Source organism: Anolis carolinensis, unplaced genomic scaffold (genome assembly GCF_035594765.1).
Source record: "Anolis carolinensis isolate JA03-04 unplaced genomic scaffold, rAnoCar3.1.pri scaffold_7, whole genome shotgun sequence".
Classification (NCBI taxonomy): Eukaryota; Metazoa; Chordata; class Lepidosauria; order Squamata; family Dactyloidae; genus Anolis; species Anolis carolinensis.
Window position 1 is genome coordinate 3,336,709 of NW_026943818.1, and position 15,156 is coordinate 3,351,864.

General features: G+C 39.9%; 1 protein-coding gene across 2 annotated transcripts; it reads left to right on the plus strand.

Annotated features, from left to right (window-relative positions):
- Positions 1 to 641: 641 nt before the first annotated feature.
- On the plus strand, positions 642 to 14,751 carry lcn15 (lipocalin 15). Of its 2 annotated transcripts, XM_062960283.1 has the most exons (7): positions 642 to 863; positions 2,133 to 2,238; positions 6,736 to 6,860; positions 8,684 to 8,754; positions 9,295 to 9,399; positions 13,702 to 13,803; positions 14,230 to 14,751. In XM_062960283.1, exons 2-7 carry the CDS (start codon positions 2,149 to 2,151, stop codon positions 14,271 to 14,273), a joined length of 537 nt encoding a protein of 178 aa, XP_062816353.1. In that variant the 5' UTR covers positions 642 to 863; positions 2,133 to 2,148; the 3' UTR covers positions 14,274 to 14,751. The 2 variants fall into 2 exon arrangements, with proteins under 2 accessions (XP_062816353.1, XP_016854055.1); XM_016998566.2 differs by lacking the exons at positions 642 to 863; positions 2,133 to 2,238 and having other exon boundaries at positions 6,380 to 6,860.
- The last annotated feature ends 405 nt before the right edge of the window (positions 14,752 to 15,156 follow it).

Genomic DNA, 15,156 nt, shown 5'->3' on the forward strand with positions numbered 1-15,156 from the left:
GGTTATAATTATTATATCATTATAATACTACATTATTAATATTATTATTATTATCAGCATCGTAAGCTGGCCGTGAGCCAAGAGTGTGATGCAGCAGCATAAAAGGCCAATGCAATTCTAGGGCGAATCAAGAGGCAGACAGAGTTGAAACAGACTTTGTCAGATCTCACATGGAATCATTTGGTGTCTGGTTATAATTATTATATCAGTATAACACTACATTATTATTATTATTATTATTATTATTATTATTATTATTATTATTATCAGCATCATAAGCTGCCCATGAGCCAAGAGTGTGATGCAGCAGCATAAAAGGCCGATGCAATTCTAGGGGGAATCAAAAGGCAGACAGTTGAAACAGACTTTGTCAGACCTCACATGGAATCACCCTGTGTCTGATTATAATTATTATATCATTATAATACTACATTATTAATATTATTATCAGCATTGTAAGTTGGCCGTGAGCCAAGAGTGTGATGCAGCAGCTCAAAACACCAAGGCGATTCTAATGGGAGTTCTGCTTTGGTCATGCTGATTGCAATGATGACATAACAATATGATTATTATGATTTGCAATTCCTTCCTTCCTTCCTTCCTTCCTCCACATCCCATCCATATTCAGTGTGTGCAAAGCAAGGGCCCATTAGGAAGAGAGGCGCCTGCTGCCTCGACTTGACCTGGTTGAGAAATGGGCTCAGCCGCTCACCTTTGGGCCACCTGAGCCAATGGGGAGCCGCCCTGGGGGCCACAGAAGGGCCCTGATTGGCCGGCCTCGCCTTGGCCCCGCCCCTCGGAGCCTGCCCTGGGATTTAAAGCCCGAAGGGAGCAAGAGGTGCCCAGAAGGCCAAGGAAGGCAGGTAAGTCCTTAAAGGGACAGCGCCCACATTTGCCATCCCTCCCTTTCTTTTAATATATTGCAATGGTAAGAACAATATAAAATGAAAGCCATCATCATCATCATCATCATATTTTTACAATTATTAAATGTAATTTCTTTAAAATTATTTATACTATTTTATCACTGGATGGGTATCTATCGGGAGGGCTTTGGTTGTGAAATATATGGGGTCAGACCGGATGCCCTTTATGCTAATAGGAGGAGAAGGGAGCCTAACCCAGAGGTTGGACGGGCATCTGTCAGGAGGGTTTCGGTTGTGGATCCCTTCAAGGGAGAGATGGGGTCAGGCTAGATGCCCTTTGGGGTTCCCTCCCAATATTAATGGGATACGGACTGCTTTGGAAGGAGAGGGGAGTCTTAATGTAGAGGCTGGATGGGCATCTGTCGGGAAGGTTTTGGTTATGGATCCCCCAAGGGAGAAATGGGGTCAGGCTAGATGCCCTTGGGGTTCCCTCCCAATGTTAATGGTATACGGACTGCTTTGTGCTGTGTTTTAACATGTGTCTTATACAATGATTGTGATTTCATTTTATGCCTTTTAATTTTATTTGTGTGTTTTTGTATTTCATACCACTGTATGCTTGTTTTATATCTGTAAAATAAATAACTAAGTAAATAAAAGCCGCCTGAGTTCCTCTGGGGATATGGTGGTGGGGTACAAAAATAAAATAATAATTATTGTTATTATTTGGAAGGAGAGGAGTCTTAATGCAGAGGCTAGACGGGCATCTGTCGGGAAGGTTTCGGTTGTGGATCCCTTCAAGGGAGAAATGGGGTCAGGCTAGATGCCCTTTGGGGTTCCCTCCCAATGTTAATGGGATACGGACTGCTTTGGAAGGAGAGGAGTCTTAATGCAGAGGCTGGACGGGCATCTGTCAGGAGGGTTTCGGTTGTGGAGAAACAGGGTCAGGCTAGATGCCCTTTGTAGTTCGGTTTCCCTTCCATGATTCTAGGATTCCATTGGAAATCTATGCGGTTTGGCCCCTGCTTGGCCATGGGGAACTACAACTCCCAGCCCTATAGACCCATTCCTTGAGTGGGATGAAAGGCTCTGTTCTGGGAACATCGGGTCCCATTATCCTCCCACGATCTCTTATGATGATTATTATTTCCCGCCTCCGTTTGTTGGGTCGAACAAGGAGAACCCATTGAGGCGTAGGCACAGCCGAGGGCGAAGTCACCCACCGAAATATCCCTTAATTCTCCTCCTTCCCTTTTGGGGATTCAGGGTCCCATCGTCCACAATGGCGCTGCTGGTCCTGGGCTTCATCCTCCCTGGGGCGGCCCAGATGCCCTCCGGGATCCCGCTCCAGCCGGGCTTCGACTACAAGAAGGTGAGTGGGGCCTGTCCCTTTAAGTCACACTCTCTCAGCCTCGAGGCAAAAACAAGCCAAGGAACTCCCAGGTAGGTGACTGTGGAGGCTACGTTATCGTCGGCATATGGGAATTCTGTAACAGATGGCACTGTGACCTTGATTTTATTATTAATTAATTAATTAATTAATTAAATACATTTATATCCTTCCCTTCTCACCCCGAAGGGGACTCAAGAGCAGCTTACAAATCAAATTTACATACAATTACGTTATCGTCGGCATATGGGAATTCTATTAACAGATGGCATTGTGACCTTGATTTTATTTATTTACTAGCTTAGTAAATGCCCGGGTCATTTGAGAATGGTATTATTTGTCTTTTAATGTTATGTATTCTGTTTGGAGTGGGTCAACTACAATTCCCAGAATCGTGTCATGCAGTACTCTGTGGATGGGGGCGAACTACTGCAATTTCCAGATTCCTGGGGTAATTGTCCTGAAATATCTTATCAGTATTCACAGCAGGCAATATTCAGTCTGTGTTCCAAGTTCAGTCTGTGTGCCAAGTCTAGATTCGCCATTGGCTGGGTTCAGGGGTCTTTGGATGGAGGTGAACTACAAGTCCCAAAATCAAGGCCCCTTCCCAGAAATACCTGCAGGATGTTCAGTAGGTCACGAGGCTTCTCTGTGTGAAGTGTGGTCCTAGTGCATTGTCGGTGGGGGTTGTTTATCTGGCTGCAGGTGAACTATAACTCCCTTTCCCCCAAACTTCTCCAATATGTTGTATTGGTTATGGGGGCTCTATGTGCCCAGTGTGATGTTCATTCATTGCAGGTGAACTATAAATCCTAGTACCTACTACTCCTGAACTTCCAGTCCAGTGCCCCTCCAAACCCACCAGTAGTCAAATCTGGGCATATTGGGTCTGCATGGCCATCATCATTTGGGTTCATAGCGTTCTGGGTGTAGGTGAACTACAACTCCTGTATATTCCCCAGTAGGAGTGACAGTGCTCTGACTTGATGCAGGGAGAACTACAACTTCCACCATGTGGAGTCAATCCCTAAACCTCTCCAGTAAGTTTACTTGCAGCTCAGTTCTGCTGTGTTTGTTATGCAGAGAGATTGGAAAGGGAAGGGCAGTGGGCGGGGCCATGCAAATTCCACAGCAGTGGAGAACCCTGGGATGCCTGCCTGTGGTGGAAGAAAAAGCAAAATCTAGGAGGAAATGGTCCCCAAATGAAAGCCTTCCTTGGGTGGTGGGCCGTATTGTTTGGGAAGGACATTGGCAGGGTTTGGGCTGCATTTTCATGGCACTCGCTGTAACCTCAATGTCAGTGCAAAGGGGTGACTTGCTAAATTTTAAACCCTGGGATGTATACCCTGTTTGTGGAGGCTGGAGGCTGTCTGTGTGTGCAGATATCCATGCCACATACAGGTTTTCACTTTTATTATGGATTTAGATGTATTTATTTATTTAATACATTTATATCCCACCCTTCTCACCCTGAAGGGGACTCAGAGTGGCTTACAAATCAAATTTACATACAATTACATTATCGTTGGCATATGGGAATTCTATAACAGATGGCATTGTGACCTCAATTTTATTAATTAATTTATTTATTTAATACATTTATATCCCGCCCTTCTCACCCTGAAGGGGACTCAGAGCAGTGTACAAATCAAATTTACATACAATTACATTATTGTCGGCATATGGGAATTCTATAACAGATGGCATTGTGACCTCGATTTTATTAATTAATTTATTTAATACATTAATATCCCGCCCTTCTCACCCTGAAGGGGACTCAGAGTGGATTACAAATTAAATTTACATACAATATTATATTATTAGCATAGCACAATACTGGCAATAAATTACTGCAGTAGAGTCTCGCTTATCCAACGTAAACGTGCCGGCGGAACGTTGGATAAGCGAATATGTTGTATAATAAGGAGAGATTAAGGAAAAGCCTAGGTTATGATTTTACAAATTAAGCACCAAAACATCACGTTATACAACAAATTTGACAGAAAAAGTAGTTTAATACATAGTAATGCTATGTAGTAATTACTGTATTTATGAATGTAGCACCAAAATATCATAATGTATTGAAAACACTGACTACAAAAATGTGTTGGATAATCCAGAATGTTGGATAAGCGAGTGTTGGATAAGTGAGACTCTACTGTATATTGTACTATATCAATATATTGTAATATTATTAGTAATATTACATGTAATATATAATTAATATTATTATATTGTATTATTAGTATTATATTGTATTACAAAATAATATTATGAATATTATGTGCATGTACAATATATTGTAATATTATATATTATTGTAAATTATATTGTATATATGTATATACGTATATATGCATGTGTGTATATATACATAAATATATATATACACACATACACACACACACACACACACATATATATATATATATATATAACAAGCTGTGCCCAGCCACGTGTTGCTGTGGCGAAGTATGGTGGTATGGGAAATCTGATAATCTATATTTTATAGGCAGTGTGGAAGAGGCCTAAGTGAGGCCTAACTCTGCCTGTCCCCTGGGCTGAGTGGGTGGCTAGGAGACCAAGTGGGCAGATGAAAGCAATTATTCCTCTCCCTCTAATTAGGACTTTCTTTTTCTTTTATTTTTGTTGTATTAACATAGAGGCATGGATGAGGGGTTGTGCTGCCAAGTTTAGTGTTTCTGGGTTGTGTAGTTTTGTTGTTTTGTCCTAGGCCGAAATTTCATTACCTTTTTATATATATAGATAGATAGATTAGCATAGCATGTTACTATTTTGGCTTTCAGTCTGCTGAGGGTAAATAGCTTGCTATCTGTCTGATGATTTCTATTCTATCGTTCATATATTTATAATCAATCAATCAAATAATTATCACGCCTGTCATCTCTATTTGTCTATCACTCTATCCACCCATCCACCAGGTGAGTCTATAGGCGACTGTGGAGATGACGTTATCGTCGGCGTATGGGAATTCTGTAACAGATGGCATTGTGAGCTTGATTTTGGCTGAGGTTAAATAGCTTGCCATCTGTCTGATAGAGGATGATTTACACTCTATTTATCATTCATATAATCTGTATATATATCAATCAAGTGACTGTAGAGATGACGTTATCGTCGGCGTATGGGAATTCTGTAACAGATGGCATTGTGAGCTTGATTTTGGCTGAGTTTAAATAGCTTGCCATCTGTCCGATAGAGGATGACTTACATTCTATCTATCATTCTTATAATCTGTATATATATTACAATCAATCAATCATATTGATTGATTGTCATCTCTACCTATCATCCCTCAGGTCAGGGCAGGCCAAGGGAGGGGAGCCATGCACAGGGCTCATTGTGATGAATCTGCAGGGATGTTGTCTTGGGAGGCGCCTGGCGCCACTCGACGCATTCTCCATTCCTGCATTTCTCCCACTTTAAAGAGAAATTATCTTGCATTTTCACAGCGAAGCGCTTGCCCGACCCGTTCCGCCAGCCCTGGGTCCGGTCCCGGAGGAGGCCTCCTCTTCCCCACGGAATCAAAGGGAATCAACGTAGGGTGACACCTGGGAGCTGTAGTTTCCCAAGGTCTTTTTTCGGCATGTCAAACTATGCCGTGCGGAAAGTGCTCCAGGCACCTCTCGGGTGGTTACACTTAGGGAAAGGGTCCTGGGATCTGTAGCATAACCTGCAGGCTTATGGAAAACTACAATTCTCCCAGCTCGGAAGAGACTGGAGCGTGACAGGGAGTCCATAGGAAACTACTATTCCAGGGGTATCTCAGCTCAGGAATGACGCCTGAAAGGCAGTCCTGGGATTTGTAGTGCAGCCCTCGCCGGGCAGAAGGAGCTCAAGACCTTGGGAAACTACAATTCCCAGAGTGTCCCAGCTCAGGAGAGGGGGACAGTGAGATTGAAGAGTGAAAGGGAGTCATGGGATATGTAGTGCAGCCTTCGCCGGGCAGAAATGGCTCAAGACCTTGGGAAACTACAATCCCCGGGATGTCCCAGCTCAGGAGAGGGGGACAGTGAGATTGAAGTGTGAAAGGGAGTCATGGGATATGTAGTGCAGTCCTCACCAGGCAGAAATTGCTCAAGATTCACGGAAACTGCAATTCCCGGGGTTTCTCAGCTCAGGGGTGGGAGTCATTGATACTCAAGTGTGAAATGGAGTCATGGGATACGTAGTGCAGTCCTCACCAGGCAGAAGGGGCTCAAGCCTTTTGGGAAACTACAATCCCCGGGATGTCCCAGCTCAGGAGAGGGCGACAGTGAGACTGAAGTGTGAAATGGAGTCATGGGATATGTAGTGCAGCCCTCGCCAGGCAGAAGGGGCTCAAGACCCCGGGAAACCACAACTCCCAGAATCCCAAAGGGTGTGTCCCACACTAGATTGCGCCATGGGCCCCATCCTTTGGGGAACCGCAGCTCCCAGGGTGTCTCTCAATGGGTTTTTCCCCCTTTGCCTCCGCAGCTGGAGGGTCTGTGGCAGCGCCTGGCCCTGGTGGCGCAAGGGACGGAGCCCATCATCCTGGGCCCCGAGATCCAGGTCTTCCCTCTGCGCAAAGGAGACCTCTCCGTCGGGAGGAACATCGTGGTGTAAGTACAGGGACACGGGACAATGGGATTAAATGCCACCCACAATCACATTATGCATGTACAAATTGCAAAGCAAGTCCACATCCTTCCACTTTCTAATCGCTACTGCACAACCCCTAATCCCCATGGCATTTGGGGTGGAAGGACGGGAGGGATTATGAAATATACCCGTATATACTCGAGTATAAGCCGACCCAAATATAAGCCAAGGCACCTAATTTTATCACAAGAAAACTGAGAAAACGTTGACTCCAGTATAAGCCGAGAGTGGTAAATATCAGAAATAAAAATAAGATACCAATAAAATTACATTAATCGAGGCATCTGTAGGTTAAATGTTTTTGAATATTTACATAAAACTCTAATTTAAGGTAAGACTGTCCAACCCTGATCAAATCATTCTCATCTTCTTCAATGTAAATGTGCTTATGAATCCTTTTAATAATAATAAAAGGATCTCCCCGAAGGGACTCGGGGTGGCTCACAACAAGGACAAGCCTGAAACAACGACACAGCATATTTGACAAAACGTAAAACATTTCAACGATACACAAAATAAAATAATGGACAATACATTAAAATCCAAGCAGATAAAATCAAGAGTAATTAAAAGCAAACCAGCAGGGACAGTTTCCGTAAAGTGCTGTATCATGGAAATGAGTAATAATAGTAATAATAATAATATTTAATAATAATAAGAGTAATACATGTAATAATAATAATAAATACAGGAAAATACAAGTAATAATAAAGAGTAAAATAATAAATGTAATAATAATAATAATAATTATTATTATTATTATTATTATTATTATTATTATTATTATTATTATTATTATTATTATTTTGGGTGCCGTGCCAAAATATCTCAGCCAGCATTTGGAAACAATAGATATTGACAAAATTGCGATCTGCCAACTGCAAAAGGCCACCCTACAGGTATCTGCGCGCATCATCCGAAAATACATCACACAGTCCTAGACACTTGGGAAGTGTTCGACTTGGGATTTTGTGATATGAAATCCAGCATGTCTATCTTGTTTGCTGTGTCATAATAAAATAATAATAATAATAATAATAATAATAATAATAATACATCACCAGTCCTAGACACTTGGGAAGTGTTTGACTTGGGATTTTGTGATATGAAATCCAGTATAACTATCTCGTTTGCTGTGTCATAATAAAATAATAATAATAATAATAATGATAATAATTAGACACTTGGGAAGTGTTCGACTTGTGATTTTGTGAAACGAAATCCAGCATATTTGTCTTGTTTGCTATGTCATACAAATGCTAATAATAATAATAAGATCGGAGTGAAATAATAAATGTATTAATAATAAAAATAGAGTAAAATAAATTTAATAGTAGCAACAATAATAGAGTAAAATAATAAATGTAATACTAACAATAATAATATCAGAGTGAAATAATAAATGTATTAATAATAAAAATAGAGTAAAATAAATGTAATACTAACAATAATAGAGTAAAATAATAAATGTAATAATACCAATAAAAATAGAGAAAAATAATAAATGTACCATATATACTCGAGTATAAGCCAGCCAGGACCTTCACTCGAGTATAAGCCAAGAGGGGCTTTTTCATTTCTAAAAAAGGGCTGAAAAACTAGGCTTATACTCGAGTATGTACAGTATAATGTTAATATTATGTCATATAATAATCTATAATAATAATAATGCACAATGCCCATAAATGCAACCTCTGTGTGTATGTAAGTGTTCATTTATCCTTCTACACTGAACTTTTGATACCTGGGATTTGTAGTTTCTCAAGGCTTTTCCCAATTGCAGGAGGCTCACGTGCCGCTTCATCGATTTCCGATATCGGAACACCGGCCGTTCCGGAGTATTTAATGTCTTCCGTGAGTATCCTCAGTTTCTGGTATCATGATATTTTGGTGCTAAATTCGTAAATACAGTAATTACTACATAACATTACTGCGTATTGAACTACTTTTTCTGTCAAATTTGTTGTATAACAGGATGTTTTGGTGCTTAATTTGTAAAATCATAACCTGATTTGTTTAATAGGATTTTCCTCAATCCCTCCTTATTATCCAAGATATTCGCTTATCCAAGCTTCTGCCAGCCCGTTTAGCTTGGATAAGTGAGACTCTACTGTATATGCTGATCTTATGGGAAGTTGGCCTAAGAAATGCAAAATGTATTGGGAAACATTAAAGGGCCCCCCAAAGGCCATCTAGTCCGAACCCTGGATTGTATTGGGACGCATTAAAGGGCCCCCCAAAGCCCATCTAGTCTGAACCTTGGATTGTATTGGGAAGCATTAAAGGGGCCCCCAAAGGCCATCTAGTCTGAACCCTGGATTGTATTGGGAAGCATTAAAGGCCATCTAGCCTGACCTCAAGGCTTTGAAATGATGTTTTTTATGTTCCATTCAGATGCTAATGGTGATCTGAGTACCGTCCATGTGGTGGACACCGACTACAGCGACTACCTGGTGCTCCATACAGAGATGGCCGGTGAATGCTCTCTGTCCCTTTATGGTGAGTGGAAATACAGGGAAAAAATAATCGAATCACAGAGACCACATGGACCATCTAGTAGTCTAACCCCTGGCCATTCAGAAAAGCACAAAGTGCCCCTGACAGATGGTCACCCAGCCTCTGTTTAAAAGCTTCCAAGGAAGGAGCTTCTTCCATTAGACTCTAAGGCAGGGAGTTCCACTGCTGAACAGCTCTTCTTACAGTCAGGAAATTCTTCCCAATGATCAGGTGAAATCTCCTCTCCCGTCATTTGAAATTTTTTTACCAACTCTAAAATCAGGACAGTAAATTTAAAAAACAACACTCAAAAGACGGGATTTCCAGGCAGGAAACAATCAGGATCAGCTAACACTATCCAATAAAGGATTTCCCCCAGGTAGGAAGCAGCCAGGCTTTGAAGCTGCAAGGCCATTCAATGCTAATCAAGGTGGCCAATTGCAGCATTCACACTTGCCTCAAGCAGACATGAGTTTTTTTTTCTCCCATCCTGGACATTATTCCAAAGATAGATAAACCTCACTTGCCTAGTTTCCAACAGACCTCACAACCTCTGAGGATGCCTCCCATAGATGTGGGTGAAACATCAGGAGAGAATGCTTCTGGAACATGGTCAGACAGCCTGGAAAACTCACAGCAACCTTATTATTATTGACACAACGACGTTGTATGACACAGCAAACAAGATAGATATGCTGGATTTCGTTTCACAAAATCACAAGTCGAACACTTCCCAAGTGTCTAGGACTGTGTGATGTATTTTCGGATGATGTGTGCAGATCCCAGTCGGGTGGCCTTTTGCAGTTGGCAGATCGTAATTTTGTCAATGTCTATTCTTTCCAAATGCCGGCTGAGATCTTTTGGCACGGCACCCAGTGTGCCCATCACCACTGGGACCACCTGCACTGGTTTCTGCCAGAGTCTTTGAAGTTCAATCTTGAGGTCCTGAGAGCAGCTGAGTTTTTCCTGTTGTTTTTCTTCAATGCGACTGTCACCTGGGATGGCAACATCAATGATCCAAACCTTTTTCTTTTCCACAACTCTGATGTCTGGTGTGTTGTGTTCCAGAACTTTGTCAGTCTGGATTCGGAAGTCCCACAGTATCTTTGCGTGTTCATTTTCCACAACCTTTGCAGGTTTGTGATCCCACCAGTTCTTAACTGCAGGGAGGTGATACTTGAGGCATAGGTTCCAATGAATCATTTGGGCCACATAGTTGTGCCTCTGTTTGTAGTCTGTCTGTGCAATTTTCTTACAGCAGCTGAGGATATGATCAATGGTTTCATCGGTTTCCTTGCACAGTCTGCATTTTGGGTCATCCGCTGATTTTTCAATCTTGGCCTGAATTGCATTTGTTCTGATGTCTTGCTCCTGGGCTGCAAGGATCAGGCCTTCTGTCTCCTTCTTCAGGGTCCCATTCGTGAGCCAGAGCCAGGTCTTCTCTTTATCAGCTTTTCCTTCAATTTTGTCAAGGAACTTTCCATGCAATGTTTTGTTGTGCCAGCTGTCAGCTCTAGTTTGTAGTGCAGTTTTCTTGTACTGGTTTTTTGTCTGCTGTGTTTTGAGGAGTTTCTGATTTTTGACTTCAATCAAAGCAGGTTCTTCACTTTGTTTTACATATTCTGCCAGGGCATGTTCTTCTTCTTTGGCTGCTTGTTTTACTTGCAAGAGCCCTCTGCCCCCTGATCTTCTAGGCAGATACAGCTGGTCAACATCACTGCGAGGGTGCAGGGAATGATGAATGGTCATGAGTTTTCTTGTTTTTCTGTCCAAATTGTCCAGTTCCATCTGTGTCCAGTTTATGATGCCAGCAGTATATCTTATGACAGGTATGGCCCAGGTGTTTCTGGCCTTGATGGTGTTGCCTCCATTGAGCTTGCTTTTGAGAATTTTTCTGACCCTTTGTGTGTATTCTTTGCTGACCACAGTTTTCACATGTTCATGCTTGATGTTGTCCAGCTGTAGTATGTCCAGATATTTATAGGCCTCTGGCTGGTGACACTTTATTGTTTGGCCATTGGGCATATTTATGCCCTCACTTTCAATTATTTTTCCCTTCTTCAATGCCACTGTCGAACATTTGTCCAAACCAAACTCCATGCTGATATCAGTGCTAAAAATTCGGACAGTGTTGGTCAGAGACTAGATTTCAGTTTCCGTTTTCCCATATAGCTTCAGGTCATCCATGTACATCAAATGTGAAATTTTGTGAGAATTCTTAGATGTTTGATAGCCGAGATTTGTTTTTTGTAAGATTGTTGACAGAGGGATCATGGCAATAATGAAAAGCAGAGGGGACAATGAATCTCCCTGGAAAATTCCTCTCCTGATGTTGACAAGTCCATAGCTTTCATTTCCAACAAACAGTTCAGTTTTCCAGTGCTCCATCATGTTTTCAGTGAAGGTGCCAACGTTTTTACTAATCCCAATGGCGTCCAGGCACTTGATGATCCAGCTGTGTGGGAGTGAGTCAAAGGCCTTTTTGTAGTCAATCCACGTCATGTGAAGATTAGCTTTTCGGCTCTTACAGTTCTCCAGAATCATTTTGTCAATCAATAACTGGTCTTTTGTGCCCCTGCTTTTCCGTTTGTTGCCTTTCTGTTCATCTGGCAAGATGTTTTTTTCTTCAAGATAGTCTTGAATTCTGTCAGCTATGATGCCAGTTAGTAGTTTAAACATAGTGGGCAGACACGTTATTGGCCTGTAGTTTCCTGGTGCTGCTCCTTTTGTTGGATCCTTTTGTATCAGGTATGTTCTTCCAGTTGTTAGCCATTCACTGATACTTCCTTTCTGCAGCATCTCATTGAATTGTTGGGCCATTTTTCCATGTAAACTAATCAGATGTTTGAGCCAAAATCCATGGAGTTGATCACTACCAGGCGATGTCCAGTTCTTGACTTTTTGCACTCGTTTGCTGATCATTTCAGTTATTTCCATCAGTTCCATTTTGTTCTGTGAGAATTTTCCTTCAAACTCCTTTATCCACCCAGCGTTTTTGTTGTAGTTCTTATTGTTTTCCCAAAGCTCTTTCCAGAACTTCGTTGTTGCAGTTTTCTCTGGCTTTATGGTTACTGTGTCTGTTTTTTGGTTCAGGCTCTGGTAGAACCGTCTTTGGTCTGATTGAAACAGTTGATTTTGTCTGTACTGGATGATTCTGGCTTCATACCTTTCAATTTTTCTGGCTGTTGCTGTAATTTGTTCTTTCACAATTTCCAAAGCTTCTTCAATTTTTCTGGTGTTCAGCCAGTACTTTCGGATCAGATATTGCTTGATTTTGTCATTCTTCAGTTTCTTCTCACAGCAACCCTATTATTATTATTATTATTATTATTATTATTATTATTATTATTATTATTATTATTTTATTATGACACAGCAAACATGACAGATATGCTGGATTTCATATCACAAAATCACAAGTCGAACACTTCCCAAGTGTCTAGGACTGTGTGATGTATTTTCGGGTGATGCGTGCAGATGCCAGTCGGGTGGCCTTTTGCAGTTTGCAGATCATAATTTTGTCAATGTCTATTGTTTCCAAATGCCGGCTGAGATCTTTTGGCACGGCACCCAGTGTGCCCATCACCACCGGGACCACCTGCACTGGTTTCTGTCAGAGTCTTATTATTATTATTATTATTATTATTATTATTATTATTATTATTATTATTGCCATATAGCCCAGAAAACTCACAGCAACCTTATTACTACTACTACTACTACTACTATTATTATTATTATTATTATTACCATACAGCTCAGAAAACTCACAGCAACATTATTATTATTATTATTATTATTATTATTATTATTATTATTGCCATACAGCCTGGAAAACTCACAGCAACCCTATTATTATTATTATTATTATTATTATTATTATTATTATTATTATATTGTATGACACAGCAAACAAGATAGATATGCTGGATTTATTATTATTATCATTATTATTATTATTATTATTACCATACAGCCCAGAAAACTCACGGCAACATTATTATTATTATTACTGCCATACAGCCCGGAAAACTCACAGCAACCCTATTATTATTATTATTATTATTATTATTATTATTATTATTATTACCATACAGCCCAGAAAACTCACAGCAACATCATCATTATTATTACTGTATTATTATTATTATTATTATTATTATTATTATTATTATTATTATTATTATTATTGCCATACAGCCCGGAAAACTCACAGCAACCCTATTATTATTATTATTATTATTATTATTATTACTACTACTACTACTATTATTATTATTATCATCATCATTCGTTTTTCCAAAGCCAGGGGAACTGAAATGTCGGACCGGATGAAGAAGAAATTTGAGGATTACGTCCGCTCTTTGGGATTCTCTAAAGCGGATATCAAGTACCAAGGGAAAGATGGTAAGAGATACATAAAGAAATAAAAAAGTGAAAATAAACAAAAAAGTTTACTCCGTTGTGAATTCAACTACCATTCATCATACTGTGAATGCAACAGCTTGATTGTGACTTGTAACCATTTATCTGACATTTATACAGTATTAATTTATTGTACATAATACAACATTTACTGATAGCTAATACATTATTATTATTATTATTCCATTAGTGGATACTTGTTAGTTCAAGAGATACATAAAAACATATTGGAAACAATAACAACAACAATAACGATCAATAGCAGATCAGGGAGGAAGTTGCTTCATGCTTCGTCTTGAATGTTTTAATCTTATGGGATTATCTTATCTGGAAAAGCAAGTCCTTACCAATTATTTATTGTATTGATCAATTGATTGATTGGTGTTCTCTTCTTTTTCCTCTTCACAGATCAATGCCCTCTTTCTCAGCCTCCTTTGGAAAACCATCCTTGATAAAACAAAGAGTTGTTTTACATCCAGAAGAAATATCTAATGCATAGAATGAAAGCAAACGATGAAATTGGCATCATTGGGGGTATCTGCACTGCAAAAACGATGCAGTTTGACACCACTTTAACTCTCGTTTATCTCTTCTTTTCCGAAATCCCATATTTTCCCCTCAATTTATAAGCAAAAATAATTGGGATGAAAATGTTATTAAAATTTGCAATGAAGCAAAAATCAAAAAAATATATAAAAAGTAAAAATATAATAAATAATAATATATAATAATACTTGTAATATTTCAGGAAAAGGTCCTTTATGGGAAACTACAAATTCCAGCATCCAGTCTTCTTTTTCCTCTATTATTTCTTCCAAGATTATCCTTCAAACTTTTAATATATAGTGCAATCAATAAATTGCATTCTTGTTGGGAATTTCAGGTGAAATTTGGGGAGAATAAAGAGAAATAAAACCGTTTTGGACTTAATACTGGTCTAGTGTGTTCTTCTTCTCTCCCGGGACACTTCCCTTTCTTATATATATTAATTTGCATATATCTGCATATGCATAATGAGATGCCCCCACTACATGTGCATTTGGGACTGGGAATTTATTGAATATTTGCATATATTTATGTATGCATGAGATGCCTCTGCTATGTGTGCATTTGGGACCAGGAATATATTACATATTTGCATATGCATAATGAGATGCCCCCGCTACATGTGCATTTGGGACAGGGAATATATTGCATATTTGCATATTTTTGCATATGCATAATGAGATGCTCCCGCTAAATGTGCATTTGAGACTGGGAATTTATTGAATATTTGCATTTATTTACGTATGCATGAGATGCCCATGCTACGTGTGCATTTGAGACTGGGAATAT